General features: G+C 34.0%; 1 protein-coding gene across 6 annotated transcripts; it reads right to left on the bottom strand.

Moving 5' to 3' along the window:
* Window positions 1–54: 54 nt before the first annotated feature.
* Window positions 55–6,328, bottom strand: LOC140837028 (nuclear transcription factor Y subunit C-3-like). Of its 6 annotated transcripts, none has more exons than XM_073202998.1 (10): window positions 4,344–4,468; window positions 4,185–4,220; window positions 3,044–3,157; window positions 2,870–2,966; window positions 2,716–2,786; window positions 2,026–2,220; window positions 1,798–1,914; window positions 942–1,019; window positions 534–639; window positions 55–372 (listed from the first exon to the last, which is right to left on the bottom strand). In XM_073202998.1, exons 1-9 carry the CDS (start codon window positions 4,398–4,400, stop codon window positions 535–537), a joined length of 870 nt encoding a protein of 289 aa, XP_073059099.1. In that variant the 5' UTR covers window positions 4,401–4,468; the 3' UTR covers window positions 55–372; window position 534. The 6 variants fall into 6 exon arrangements, with proteins under 6 accessions (XP_073059099.1, XP_073059103.1, XP_073059104.1 ...); XM_073203002.1 differs by having other exon boundaries at window positions 4,172–4,220; window positions 4,344–4,447; XM_073203003.1 differs by lacking the exons at window positions 4,185–4,220; window positions 4,344–4,468 and adding an exon at window positions 6,090–6,328.
* Window positions 6,329–14,146: the final 7,818 nt, after the last annotated feature.

Genomic DNA, 14,146 nt, shown 5'->3' with positions numbered 1-14,146 from the left:
GGCTCGGTTTATATCCAAAATCGAATCGATAGAAAATTAAACCAAACCGAGAAATAAGTTGATTCAACCACTAGTAACACATGAACCAAGTTGAAGAAGGGAAAATGGAAGGGCTAGGAAGACCATTACTAACCCAAAGCAAATAGAATTCTCAAGTGAGCACAGAAATGATTGTTTAAAACATGGAGACTAGAGAACTTCAAAGAAATCACAATGAAACAAGTCTTCATAGTAGAAATCACAATGCACTAGTCGCAGAGTTAAGCACACACAACACAAAGTAACAAAGAACAAACAAGAAATAACTCGGATCCAGTTCCTTATTCCGTTTATTAAGCCTCATCTACATTCCATTCCATGAGCACTCTTTCACTGCACAGATGTCAAAAGATTTAGAATTTGATAAAGTCGGATGGTTTAAAATTAAGATTCTTGGTAGGACAGCTTAGACGCTTTTGAGTGTCAAACTTATGAACGTAAGATCCAACTGAGTTCATGAAGTAAGATGCAATAAATTGTCTTTTTAATCCAACCTTAGCCACGGTAAGGATTGGTTCCAGGATTGGTTCCATCAAAAGACAGTGGCGGCGATGAAAAGGTCAGACCTCTTTGCATTTCTTGGTTTCTCATGAAAAAAGCCTGGTGAGGGAAACGAATATACAAGTCACCCCAAAGTAGTAGTGACACCATGTCATCAAGGTACATTATATCAATATTACAGGACAAAATAGCACAATATACTACACTTATTTACTGCAAGAAGAAGTAAACTCTATAAAACCTGGTGGTTTGTGCATTAAACTAAAAGTTTTAAAAAAAGGGAAATAAACAAGGTCCTTCTACTTAAAAAAAAATACAGTTGAAAATACAACAAATATTTAGTTGAGGTAGGCCACGGTCCTATCCTGACACACTTGATCTTTATGAGTTATAATACTTACATGGTTCGCGTTGTGCACATTCATTTCATAGACCAAGCGTGGATCCGTTGCAACAAAATGATCTGCTTGCGCGATGTCCTAATTTAAATGTATGTGCAAATTTATTAGATTGAAACAAATGCATGATTGTGGAACAATAATATTTTCTTTACAACATTAATGGAGGGAGGGGGTTGGTTTTGCTTTAAAGTGGGTTTGAAACTTTGAACCAACATATATCCCCTATTGGGAAATATTTATGTCACTGGTAGTTGAACCATAATATTTTTGGTATCAGGAGAATGTGTCGATCAAATGAGAAATTTCTCTTGGAGAATCTAAAGTATGTTTTAACAACACTTTCCATGAAAATATGAATAACATTATTAACATGCTCTTAGGTTGCACTTGGATCGAAAATTTTGATTTGAAATGAGGGATTTCAAATGACAATCAAGTCCATCACAATAACCATTGTATTAACACAAATTAACAAATTGGTGCATTTGAAATTCACCCAACATAAATTCATCCTTAAATCTCTCAATCCAAGCGCACCGTGAAAGTACCACCAATATTGTATGTGGAGAATCATGTTAAATCTTTTATTCCTTCAAATTGAGAAACAATTTGCATACATTAACCAACTAAAATATCACAAAATTAATTTTCAAAGAATAATTTAATGTTTTTGTTTATTGTATACTCACTGATGGATTCATGGTTTTCATATTCATAGGAAAGATTGCATGTGGAGAATCAGGTTAGAATCTTTTATTCCTCCAAATTGAGAAACAATGTGCATACATTAACCACTAAAAATATCAGAAATATAATTTTTGAAGAATAAATTAATGTTTGGTTATTGTATACTCACTGATGGATTCATGGTTTGCATGTTCATCGGAAAGATTGGGTGATAAGTCGGGCTTGCATCTGGTACAGGGAGAGGAGCATTTACTCCAGGATAGTTCGCTGGTGCCAGTGGTGCCTCCTAAATTCAGGAATCATTAGAAGTTCTTAGGCATGAATTCAGTATGGATAAGGTAATTAGATTAATTTGAATATGAAAAAGACGTAAAAATTTCAGAAAACAAAGAATAACCAGGTGCATTTGCACGGGGACAAAGTCAGTGAGGAAGGTTAACAGGTCCTCATCCCTTACTGCCTCGACAACGTCGCCACGTTGTAGCGTTCGCCGCTTATTATCTCGAGCATGTACCCAAGAACGTAGGGTCAACTCCATGATGAAAATTTCACAAGCTTTAGCAAATAGCACTGGTGTATCAGCACTGACCATCTAGGACATTAATTTTCAAAGCAGCTGTGATCTATTGTCATGTCTTTTAAACATATAATAATGAGTAGAAACTATTCCGATGCTTTTGTAGATGCTTATCAAAAGTTTAAGTATAAAAAAATCGTTTTGTTTAGGATAAAAATGGTCACTGGTAGAGGAATGCACATAGCCACGACTCAGCTTTATAATTCCAAAAACAATTCTGACTACAAGAAGATATGCACACATAGGTAATTATGCATAGTCTCACATACTTGCATATAAGCACATGCATTTTAGTCTACCACAAAAAATAAAACACGATTTTTTTTGTATGAATAGTACCAAATATATGCCAATACTTTTTAAATAAAATTTAATTATGTAATTAATGAATTGAAATAAGATGATTTGATGTTAGAAAATCACATTATATACACACATATGCTTGTTTATATTCAAAGAAATATAGCATTATTCTTCGAGGTACCAAAAATCAGTAACGAAAAAAAATACCTTAACTTCCTCATTAGATTTCATGATTCTTTTTATGCAAGCTAATGGGAGAGGGTGTGGACGGCGAGAATCTATAAAAAATTTAAGTTAATTACAATCAATTAATGGAAATAAAGGTGAAAACACGTATAAACCTAGTCCTTTTTTCTAAGACCTGGAGCATTGAATATTTCCTCACGCCGTTCAATCCAAAACTTCTCCATGTTTTGTGCAATCAGATTCTTGAGACGGGAATCAGTGCCATCTCCTTCCTGTGCACACATTTACATTAAACTTGTGATACAAGAGAAGACAATTAATATTCTGTTGAATTTATTTCAGTGATTACCTGGTGGTTACCCAGTGATGACAAAGGAGGCGCTGGGATGAACTCGTACATTTGTGACGGTGTGTTGGACACGGAATGGAAATTCATAGCATTATTCATATCCATGGTGAATTTCTGCTAGTGGTTGTCCAAATCCGAAGAAATTGTGAATCAAAAGACAAAAGGTAACATAAAAAGCATACAAATGGGAATGAGAAAGACGGGAATTAAATCTGGAATAATATTTAAATTAATTTTATTTTGTAATGTCAAGTACAGGTAAGACTCAACAAAAATATAGGAGGGACAGATAATTGCAATTAATACGGACAAGGAATCTCGGTTCTAACTACTAAAGGATAATTCTAAAAAAGAGGCCAAAATTCTTCGAATACAAATAAAATGAAATTTTCCGGCTTCAATACAAGATATTTAGATTTCCAAATGAAAAGAAATGATTGTCTATTATAATTTTAATTTAGAAATGAAGATGCCACCAATGAAATAGTACAATTTTAGGTAATGGCATTTCACAACACAAATGTATCCACTAGTCCCCACAACGTTTTCTATACATAATTACATTATATAAACATATTTTGTTCCTCTATTTTCTCTTTCAATTAAATCTATATAAAATGATCAATAACAAAAGTAATTTGTTCTCTGCTTCACATGTGATGATCACATGATAAATAAAATGGGAACTTAAAATAGTATTATCACACACACATGGATAGCATTCTATTGCCTCAAAGATTTTAACAGAAGAACTTGTTCCATACAACAGAATGAAAAGAAATACACGATCTCTTATATGTTTGAAGTGGAGCATAGAGTGGCTATACTAGGAAACCCCCTTTGAAAGAAAAAACCTGCAACCACACATAAACTTAGTACCTTGTAAGAGATTGATGGCTGCTCCTACATTTTAAAATTAAGTTTTACCCTTGTAAAACAGAACTTAACCATCGGTAGCTAGATGATAGATCAGTCACTTCAGCAAGCTAAAATCTTTACAAACACGCTATTACAAATATGAATATGAATGATAATGTTTTCATAATAACAACTAAGTCAATAGTCCACAAGCATTGGAGAAATTTAAGGGAAAAAAACAGAGGGAAGACAGTTAATATATAAACTTACAGTGGTTCATCACCTTGTTTCCATCAGCATAATCGAGAATTAACTTTTTCTACCATCACACCATAATTGTGGTGAAATAAAGAGCATCAAGACAATCATGTAAACATCACAACCCCTACCACAAGAAAATAAAACTTAACCGAAATATTCAAATGGCTTTAGTCAAAACTACCTGCAGAGTGACCGAACACCATACAGAGACTTCAGACAAAGATTCTTGATAATCCATACAGAGTCTTCAGACAAAGATTATTGATCATCCAAGTACAGCCCATAATCTTAGTACCTTCCTCACCAATGAACCTCATATCAGGCACAGTAATATATAGCAGTGCTAGGTGTTCGGCTTTGAATTAATTCCCACCACACAAGTTATCCTGACAAATTGATTCACTGTCCAAATGCACCTTTAAAATCCACCGACCACTTGCCTAATGGAATGTCAAGGTAGGTATCTGCCACAGACCCTAGCTCTTCTTCACATTCTTTAAATTGGGATTTTCGAGTCCCCTTAGAAGATCAATAAAAGATTGCAAATATTTTTTACATCGATGGATATCATCTGAGTAATGATTCTGTTCTTTTACGATTTTCCTATAGCTGTTAGGAGCACTTTGCGTGGAGAAGCTATGGGTTTTGCCTGAACAGAAATAGAATAGCATGTCATCAGCCATTAAGCAATCAAAGTAGACAGCATACTACTGAAAAATAGAGTAAACATTGTCGGAAAACAGAGACAATATCTACTAGAATCATTTGGGAAACTTTCATGCTCCACCGGATGTTTTACATCCATGGAGATTTCACCCACCCTGGATCCCCAACACATGGGTTGGGGCTCCATGAAAATGTGTGGGCACAAATTAGTCCAAGGTTGCTGCCTGCTGGTTGCACTTAGCAATCTCCACCTGGTACATAATAGAATGTACCAATGCTTTGGGTTTTTTATACTAGGAATCTATATAATTGACATCCTAAAGTTGATAGGAAATAGTTTATGATTGATTTATTTCCTATTTTAAAATATAATATGTCATATTGCAATCTCTTGTAAAAGAGGCCGTGTTTAGCCTTATCTACTACTATAATTTTTTCCCTTACCAGTTTTCATGACATCAAAGCGGGAAACATAGTTTTAGAATCCCAAATCATGGATCCTCTGATCTAAATGATGGAGCCAAAGGTTTAAGGCAGAAGTCCATTAATGCATAATCTCAAACTAAATCTGAACCCCTGATTGATCCTGTTATTGATGATTTTAAGTGAAACATGTTTATAACTCATTAGATACTTCATTGTGATACATATACTTTGTGCAAGAAAGTGTGCAGACAGATATGCAAAGCAGCAATGGCACAGACATTTACACCTGCTCAATATCATTCTAAGCACCAGCCACAGTTCTTCAGCGATAATTAGCTAAGATACACTAGAACAACAACACCATGTCAACTGCAGCAGCTGCAGTGACCCTATTGGGACTCCGCTGGAAAAATGCTGAACAGCGGCGTTACAAATAATTCATTAGTCGGAGGCAGTAAAGACATATCCGGGCTTATCCCTACTGGATTTAGTCACTGCAATAAACATGTTTCTTATGGAAATCTTGTGATTTTCCAATACATGACCCAGCAGTGGTCTACACAGCACCAACTGAATAGGCAACATAAGTTTTTGAGCTGAATAAATAATATTTGAGTCTCAACTAAAAGTTTTTCGAGCTCGATCAGGCACACATTTTTTGGGGCCGTAAAATATACAATGCTAAAATACTTCATAGTTGCCCCAATGTTGCCAATGTCCTCACCATTCTCGCCTCCCGCCTCGTCTTCTACCAATAATTTAATGAAACCAGTACTTAGTATATCTCTACTCATTCTTCCACCCATCACCAATACTTACCGCTAAAAAGCAGTACCTGGAGGCACCAATATCTTGATAGCAGGAACGTGGAGAAAGAAATCTGTTGGCAAACGAAGTATTCCCTTCCCTGTTTTTCTATGAACTGAGCAGACCACAATATGCCAATGTTTTTGGATCGGCGATTGAACCGATTCACCTTAGGCCATCTCCAATCAAACACCACTAACACTGAAATGGTGCCTGAAATGTTGATCCTACCCAGGCGCTAGATACGCTATCCTTGCGTTTTTTTTTTCTTTTTAGTATTAGTATTATAAAAACTTTATTTATTCAATAAACAACTAATATTGTGTTTTGAATTATATTAAATCAAGTCTTATTATTTTTATCTTGATATTTTAATTATTGTGTTTATAAATATTTTATGGTATAAATTAGTTATTGTAAATAAAATATTAGAGAATATTTTTTTTACTGCAGAGTTTACAATTAATAGGTTAGAAATGAATTTTATATTTAATATAGAAATTATGTTATATTTAAGTTAGTGTTAAACCAATATAGTATAATAAGCAAAACTCGAATCCAGCACCATATTTGACACGGGATTAGAGCGATCCGACCTATAAAAAATATTATTTTCATATCGAATATAATATTTTCACTGTAGGTATAAACCGAACCGAGTCGACCCTTTCTTTCTTATATAGATCCAAAATTGATTCACATGAGACTTACTCCTCTTCAAAATAAATGAGAACTCCATAATATCCAAGGTATGATAAAAAAAAAAAATTAAAATCTTGCATCATATCTCTCAAGATATGATGCAAAAACTTCTGTGAGACGGTCTCACGGATATTATTTGTGAGACGGATCTTTTATTTGAGTCACTCATTAAAAAGTATCACTTTTTATGCTAAGAGTATTACTTTTTATTGTGAATATGGGTAGGGTTGACCCGTCTCACAGATTATGATCCGTGAGACGGTCTCACATGAGACTCACTCAAAAAAAAATTTAAAATCTTGCATCATATCTCTCAAGATAGAGTAAATTTTTTTCAAATTCATATATTTTCATATCTTCAAATATTCTTTCAATATCTTAGATCTTTCCAAAATCAACACAATATATCATTTTTCAAACATGTTGGAATATCTTCAAAAATAATCAAGGAATAATCATGCCGAACATCTTCAAAATCTCAAACAGATAATAACAAATCTTTTCACAATCCTTCAAAAATCTTGCCACCAAATATTTTTAATTTTATTGAACCAACTATATCACAAAATTCAAGCCAATAAAAAATATTAACAATCTCTCTTTGACTTTTATTTTTTCAAAACCATAACAACAAAATATGCAAGAAAATTAACAAAAACATAACTCTCCCTATTTTTGAAAAAAAAATAAACCAAATTTTATGAATCAAACCTAGATGTTTCAATCAGTGTTCTCATTGTGTCTTTGTGATGTTGTAATCCACATAGCTTTTTCGAAAAAATTGATTGTGTAGCATCTGAAAATGTTTTCGCTGACTTTGACGTGACAAACAAAAAAGCATAAATTGTGCAGAAAGAAATTAGACCATAATTTAATGTTCCCTTGAATATCAACCATGTGATTTTATTAAAAGATTCGTCGTCTCATATTTACTACCATTGCTTCATATGTACCCGCAGCGGTCTTGTGTGTTCTCTAGCATGCATCATATCACAACCCTTCAAAACCAAAATAAAAAATCAAGACAAAAATTAATGAACTCGCTCAAATGCAAATTTGTTGATCATATATCATTTTATTTTACTGTCGGTTTTATTCTTTATTGATTAATCTGATTATGAAAACTGGGCAAAAGATAAAATTGGATCAACACGAGAAATATTGATTTGTATGATAACAAAATTTGTTATTGTATTGTATTACTAACATATTTCATCAAATGTGCAACTCAAAGATGATCATTTCAAGCTTGACGAATTGCGATAAATGGTTTGAAACTTAGTTTTAGTCTTATGTTGAATATCTTAAATGAAAATCACGTTTGGGGAATTGTATCTGTCGACGACATGTTAGGTAGCATTAAATGTGGGTTGAATGAAGTAGCTTTTTGAATTGTCAGATTTGATATTTGATAGAATTTGCAGACGACGTGTTTTATACGTGTCTTCACACGGACAAAGGAGTCTATAAATGGAGCTCTCTCCTCTCATTCTGAAATCATCGTTTCTTTGAGTTTTCTCTCATCTTATAGCATTTGAGTGCTTAGTTCTATAATATTTGTAAGGTGTTTTGTTCTCTTTATTAACAGAGTGTGTGTTCTCTTTGGAAACACAGTGAGTGAGTTGTACACCATAAAATATTATAGTGAAAATCTTTTCATCTTGACTGTGGTTTTTACCCTAATAATTTTTAGGGTTTTCTACGTAAATCTCGGTATCCAGTTTATTCTTTGTTTTCATATTTATTATCTCAAGTTGTCGCACATGAGACCAACAGTATCTCGGTTTTGAAAGATCGAGATCTGTTCTAGAAGTGTAAAATCAGTTTGAACAGCCAAATCAGCTGCTAGTTTAGAAGGCATCCGCTCAATTGGTCGAGAAGACAATCAGCTCAACTGATAGGCTTAGGATAAGTCAATCGGCTCAGGAGAATTTATTTCCAATATGGCACCTTTGACACTAAATAATTTTGAGAATATCCCATCACTTAGTTATCCAAAATATGTTATTCCGAATTGGTTAAACAACCAACTAAAAATGCTAAATATTATCTTCACACGATTGCCTTGATTCAGATTTTATCTGAAAAAAAAAAATCATCTGCAAATTCCAGCTAAAACGATTTGAAACAAAAAGTTACTGTGGCAAAGCCATTTTGGTATTTTCAAAAATCATAAACAAAAAGCTACAATGACAAATCATAAATCACATTTCACAATATTGAAATCTCTCATATTCGGAAAATAATTCAACAACAAAACACTAGAACAACACTCTACTGATTTTCAAGCAAAAGTTTCGTCCAATAAGCAAACCAAGCAGCACCAGCAATTCAACAACAAAACACTAGAACAACACTCTACTGATTTTCAAGCAAAAGTTTCGTCCAATAAGCAAGCCAAGCAACATCGAATTCTGAACAACACTCGACCCTTGTTTGAGCCAAGTTCGAGCATCGAGGGAAGATAATTTCAAGCAGCAAGCCATTCACACTTATTTCGAGAAAAGACAGGTAAGTGGGCTTATAAGTATGTTATAAAATAATGATGTTCATGTAATTTTTTAAAACTCGATTGTACACTACATATTTCATGACTTTTGATTCTATATATATTTCGTTGCACATGATCTATTTGTGCTATGAAATCTTGAAAATAGACTGTTAGGATTCAAATTAAAAGTTGTAAGAAAATTAAAGCGTGTGTCATAAAAAATATGTATTTGAGAAATAAAGATTTTATAGATAATATAAAATTCATATCGAAAGAAATAACACACTATGATTGAAATATATTGAACCCATCCATGTTAAGAAAATTTAAATATACATATATATGAAGTAACGCACTAGACTCTAATTTTTCACACGCCACACTCTCTGTTTTATGGTAAGTTCGATCCTAGGTGGGGACAGTATCCACATTCCATATCAATGATTGAGATTTCAACTCATGAGAAAAAAAAAATTTAAAAAAAAAATTGGATCAGAACAAATTCCATCCCTTACCTCTCTATGCAGTAAGGGTAGGATTGAATAATCCCTGTTTTATCCCTTCTCTTTCTCCTTCACCTTTCCCTGAAAGCTGAGAGCATAACATATACAGAAAAACCCCAAAATTCTCTGTAAGATTCTGCAGAAATTTGGAAGGAGAAGTCAAAAGGGGAAAAGACTCGGGAGACAGCAAGAGCCGATGGATTTGTGAGTGTCCGAGTCGATCAAGATAGTATTTCAGCTCCTAATCCCTAAGAACTAAGGTGGTAAGATAAATTCCTTCTTGGAACTTCGAAACTTATAGAAATCATGCATTACAATTCAAGATTCAGCTGTTAGAAGAATTTGTCTTTGTATTCAGTAGAGGTCGTGTAAATTGGTGTATTATAATTGTGGTTCATGATGTTTTACCTTTGGAATTTGCGGCCAATGTCTGAAGATAAATTGTTCCCTTGTAAGTTAGCTTCAATTTGGTTTTAGAATCACTTTATTTCATTGAGAAATGAATAATATATACGAGCATTACTGAAACTGGTTCAAATGTGAACTTTGATGCAGATTTAGCTTCATGTATTCTGTTTAATCGAATTCTGCGAATAATCAGTTGGGATTCTCGATTTGGTACTCAACTTCAAGTTTTAGATAATCAATTTAGCTTTTACTTGGCACTTATCTTGCATGTTTTGAATTGGTATGGAATGTGTTATGCAATTGTTGGTACAGACCATAAAACCTGTCAGATCTGTACAGGACATGCGAGAATTAAACTTGTAACTTGCAGATAGTTTGTGACATTAAATTAATATATTTGGCAAACCATTGTGAATATGAATTGTTGGAATTTGTGTTGGCTTGAATTTACAACTGACATGACTCCATTTGAATCAAATTAAAAAGTTGTGATTTTAATATTAAAACTGCTCGGTTTGAAAATATGCAGGCTTGTGTTATATTTATTCAATTATTCCTCAGATTCATCTATATCTTAGCCCATGTCAATGGATGAAATTGGAAATGTGTTAAACATATAAAATTATCCATATTGAGATATCCTTCATGTCAAACAAGAAAAGAGTCAATTGATTATGCATTTTGTGAGATTTGTCCATGAAAATGAACCTTGCTCAAGTAGAAACAAAGTGGATATTGACCATTTAATTGGATGGAGTATATTATGAGATAAATTGCATTTTACAGAGTTTTGTTGACCTCTCCAGATTGAAGTAAGTGTTGGAAATATTTTAATTTTTTTTTTGGAAAATTGAGCCAATTTTGAGTATCAGAAGGTTGGTATTACCATTTCATCCAACGTTCATTGATTGAAAATGTATGATTTGACAACGTGAAGAAAAAATCTGTGATTGTATCGAGTTTGGATATGTGAAAGCTCGAGCTAGTAAACACACACATGTGTTTCTTATGTTTATATTGGAATGCATATTGTGTGTTTACTTGAGATATTAATGATGATTGAGGCTTTATGGACTTGATATTAATGTCATAAATTTTAATATTGAGCATTGAGAATGACATTGCGTATTGAGCCTCTTCTTTTGAGATTTTTGGTTGTTTGGCCTAAGATAGAGCTTGGCTTAGTTACTTCATATTATATACCTTTTTCCCAGCTCCATACTTGCTGATCGGTGATATCAGAAATTTAGTCATTGTGGGTCTATAGGCACACCATAGTCTGGGACAGCAGTGTCACACGAGACCACCCTGAAAGGTTGGTGTCGGTGAGACCTGTGCTAGAGCACATACTTCCCCAGAGATGGGTACCCTATGATTTACAGAGATACAAAGATTAATCCAGGTTTCTTTTATCACCCTGATTTTAAATCAGGCATTTCATTGCATATTTACTAAGTAGAAATTTCTATCTTATATGCTTTCTTTTTATTATTGGCCTTCATACTAGGTTTTGTACTCATCGATTTTCTGGTTATTGTCTTATTTTGTTTGTGGGCACAAAAACGGGTAACATGGGATCAAGTTTATTGGAGGGCAATTCCAAGACAGAAAAAGAGAAATGTTAGAGTGGAATATCCGGATCGTAGGATTTTATGTTGCTATTATGTTTGTATTTTGTTAACTAGAAGCATGCTTAAGATTTAATTATCAGACATGTATTTTACTTTGCCTCGGCTTTCCTATAACGATTAACTAATCCTTTGTAGGAAGTTGGATAATCACATACAGATACTTGATCATAAATATCTTGATTAAGTCCATTGAGAAAGTGTAGTTGCGGAACTTTCGCTGATGTTAGACGCATAAGGCAAAAAATCAGTAAACTGCCTCTGATAGTCTATGATACTATAATCTCCTTGCTTAATAGTTAGAAGTTCCATCTCCTTAGCATGTCATAGAGCTTGTGGAAAATAATAATCCAGAAAGGCCTCCCGGAAGTGATCCCAACAAAAGTGTCCCTGTTGCTGAATCAAAATAGCGACATGGATTTCCACCACTTTAAAAAAATTTCTTGGATCATGAAATCAGCTATTTCCATCTTTTCGTACCCGCATACCCGAAAGCTCTAAAACAATGTTCGATGTGTTCCAACCAAACTTTTGTGGTGTCAGGATTCTCTTCTTCGGTGAGTGGAAAAGGTCCAATCTTTACAAAATCAATAATATGCACGTGCTGCCTACACCACTTTTCCTCGTGATCCCTACGATGGTGCTCTCAGTTTTTTTCTGCATGATCGTCGGTAACATCAGTGCAATCCTAAAATTACTCGTCTTGCACACCATGTTCGATAGTGCCATGGCTATTGATCTTTCACAACGGAAATTTTAAATATCTTATACAACCCCATCGAAATTTTAACGAAGATTCTAACGTAAATAGTTATACAACCCTGTCAAATTGAGATCATAAATTCTCAAATACACAATAAATCCAGATAACCAAATACTTAAAGATAAGACCTCCTCTAGATCACAACTAGTTTCTGATCTCAGCTAACCACTGCCATGTCCGTCTGAACTGTCTAATCTGAGATCCTACTCGAAGAATGGGTTGTCCAAGATGAAAAAAAAAAGACGTGAGCGAAAAATCTCCCATTATATAAGGCACAAGTATATGTAGGTTTTAAGAATATCAAACTTATTCAATATTGAAGAGATAGCCGTGGCTATATAGTACAAGAGAGAGACAGAAACCGAAATGTAAACCTAGCATGAAACTAGGATCGCCTAACAACCAACTAGATAAGATGACAACTAATAAATCAAGAAACAAATGACTAATTGATAATGATAAAAAACAGAAAAACCCTAATAATTCTAACAGTATACAACCCTATATGATACATGAAATGCAAGTATGCTCGGGTAGTCAAGGATCAAATCCAAAATCTCATGCTCAATTTAGAGGTATCTGAGTGTGTAGTTTTTGATCTATTATAAAAAAGTTTGGCTCCTACAATAAACATCAAGGCATGGACCTACAACGTCTTGGGTCACCAGATCTTGCTCGACCTATCAGCCACCATGACTCTCGATATCCAAACATCCACTAAAAAAAAACGGGGTTGAGCGACCCCACCATCAGGTGTATGACAAAAGATAACATGCTCAACATAGTACGCAATGCAATATAATAATATCAAATTAGTAAAACATTTATCATGAAACAAATAAATATGTAGCATATAAGTGTGTATACTAAGCTGGTCATCTCAGCCAGCATATTACGTACCTATAATCAAATATGTTTGTAATGTCTGCATCTAAGCCTATTAACGTACTCAGACAACCAACCAGCACTACTCAAACAGCCAAACAATATAATATTAACTGGCCATATTTGAATATCCTAAAACATTATGTTTAATTCTAGTCCTCCAATGAAATCGAAAACATTTGGATCATATTTTTTTTGTCATTAGCCCTTTGGAGACGCTAGCTTGTCAATCCATCCTCGAGTTCTTTCTTTCTCTGGAAGTACCTCGCCACTCGACTTTCCTTGAAAAGTTGGCCAGAAGCCTAGAAACATCATAGAACTGAGGGAAAGATATTTGGTGCAGTTTTGGAAATGAGATAATGGTCTATTTATAGGTTGAATCCGGACGAGTTCGGAAGTTCTGAGCTAGGTTCGGATGGTCCAATCCTAGAATTATCCGTCAAATGTCGTTTTCTTATTTGTTATGTTGTATTACATCGGATAAAAGAGATCGAAAGGTCCATGGCGTTTAGAAGTTCTAATCACATCGCCACTTGTCATACATTGATTGATCTTATCCGGATAAGGAAATGATATGGTCCAATCGGAGTTCGGTGAATCCGAACAAGAAATAGGTTCAGAAGGTCTGAACAGTAACTCAATTTTTTTAAAGTGTCGGGCCATTACACCAGCTATACAAGAAGATTTTCCTACTATAGAAGAATC

Source organism: Primulina eburnea, chromosome 7 (assembly GCF_022965805.1).
Source record: "Primulina eburnea isolate SZY01 chromosome 7, ASM2296580v1, whole genome shotgun sequence".
Taxonomy (NCBI): domain Eukaryota; kingdom Viridiplantae; phylum Streptophyta; class Magnoliopsida; order Lamiales; family Gesneriaceae; genus Primulina; species Primulina eburnea.
This window is presented reverse-complemented; position numbering and strand designations above follow the sequence as displayed.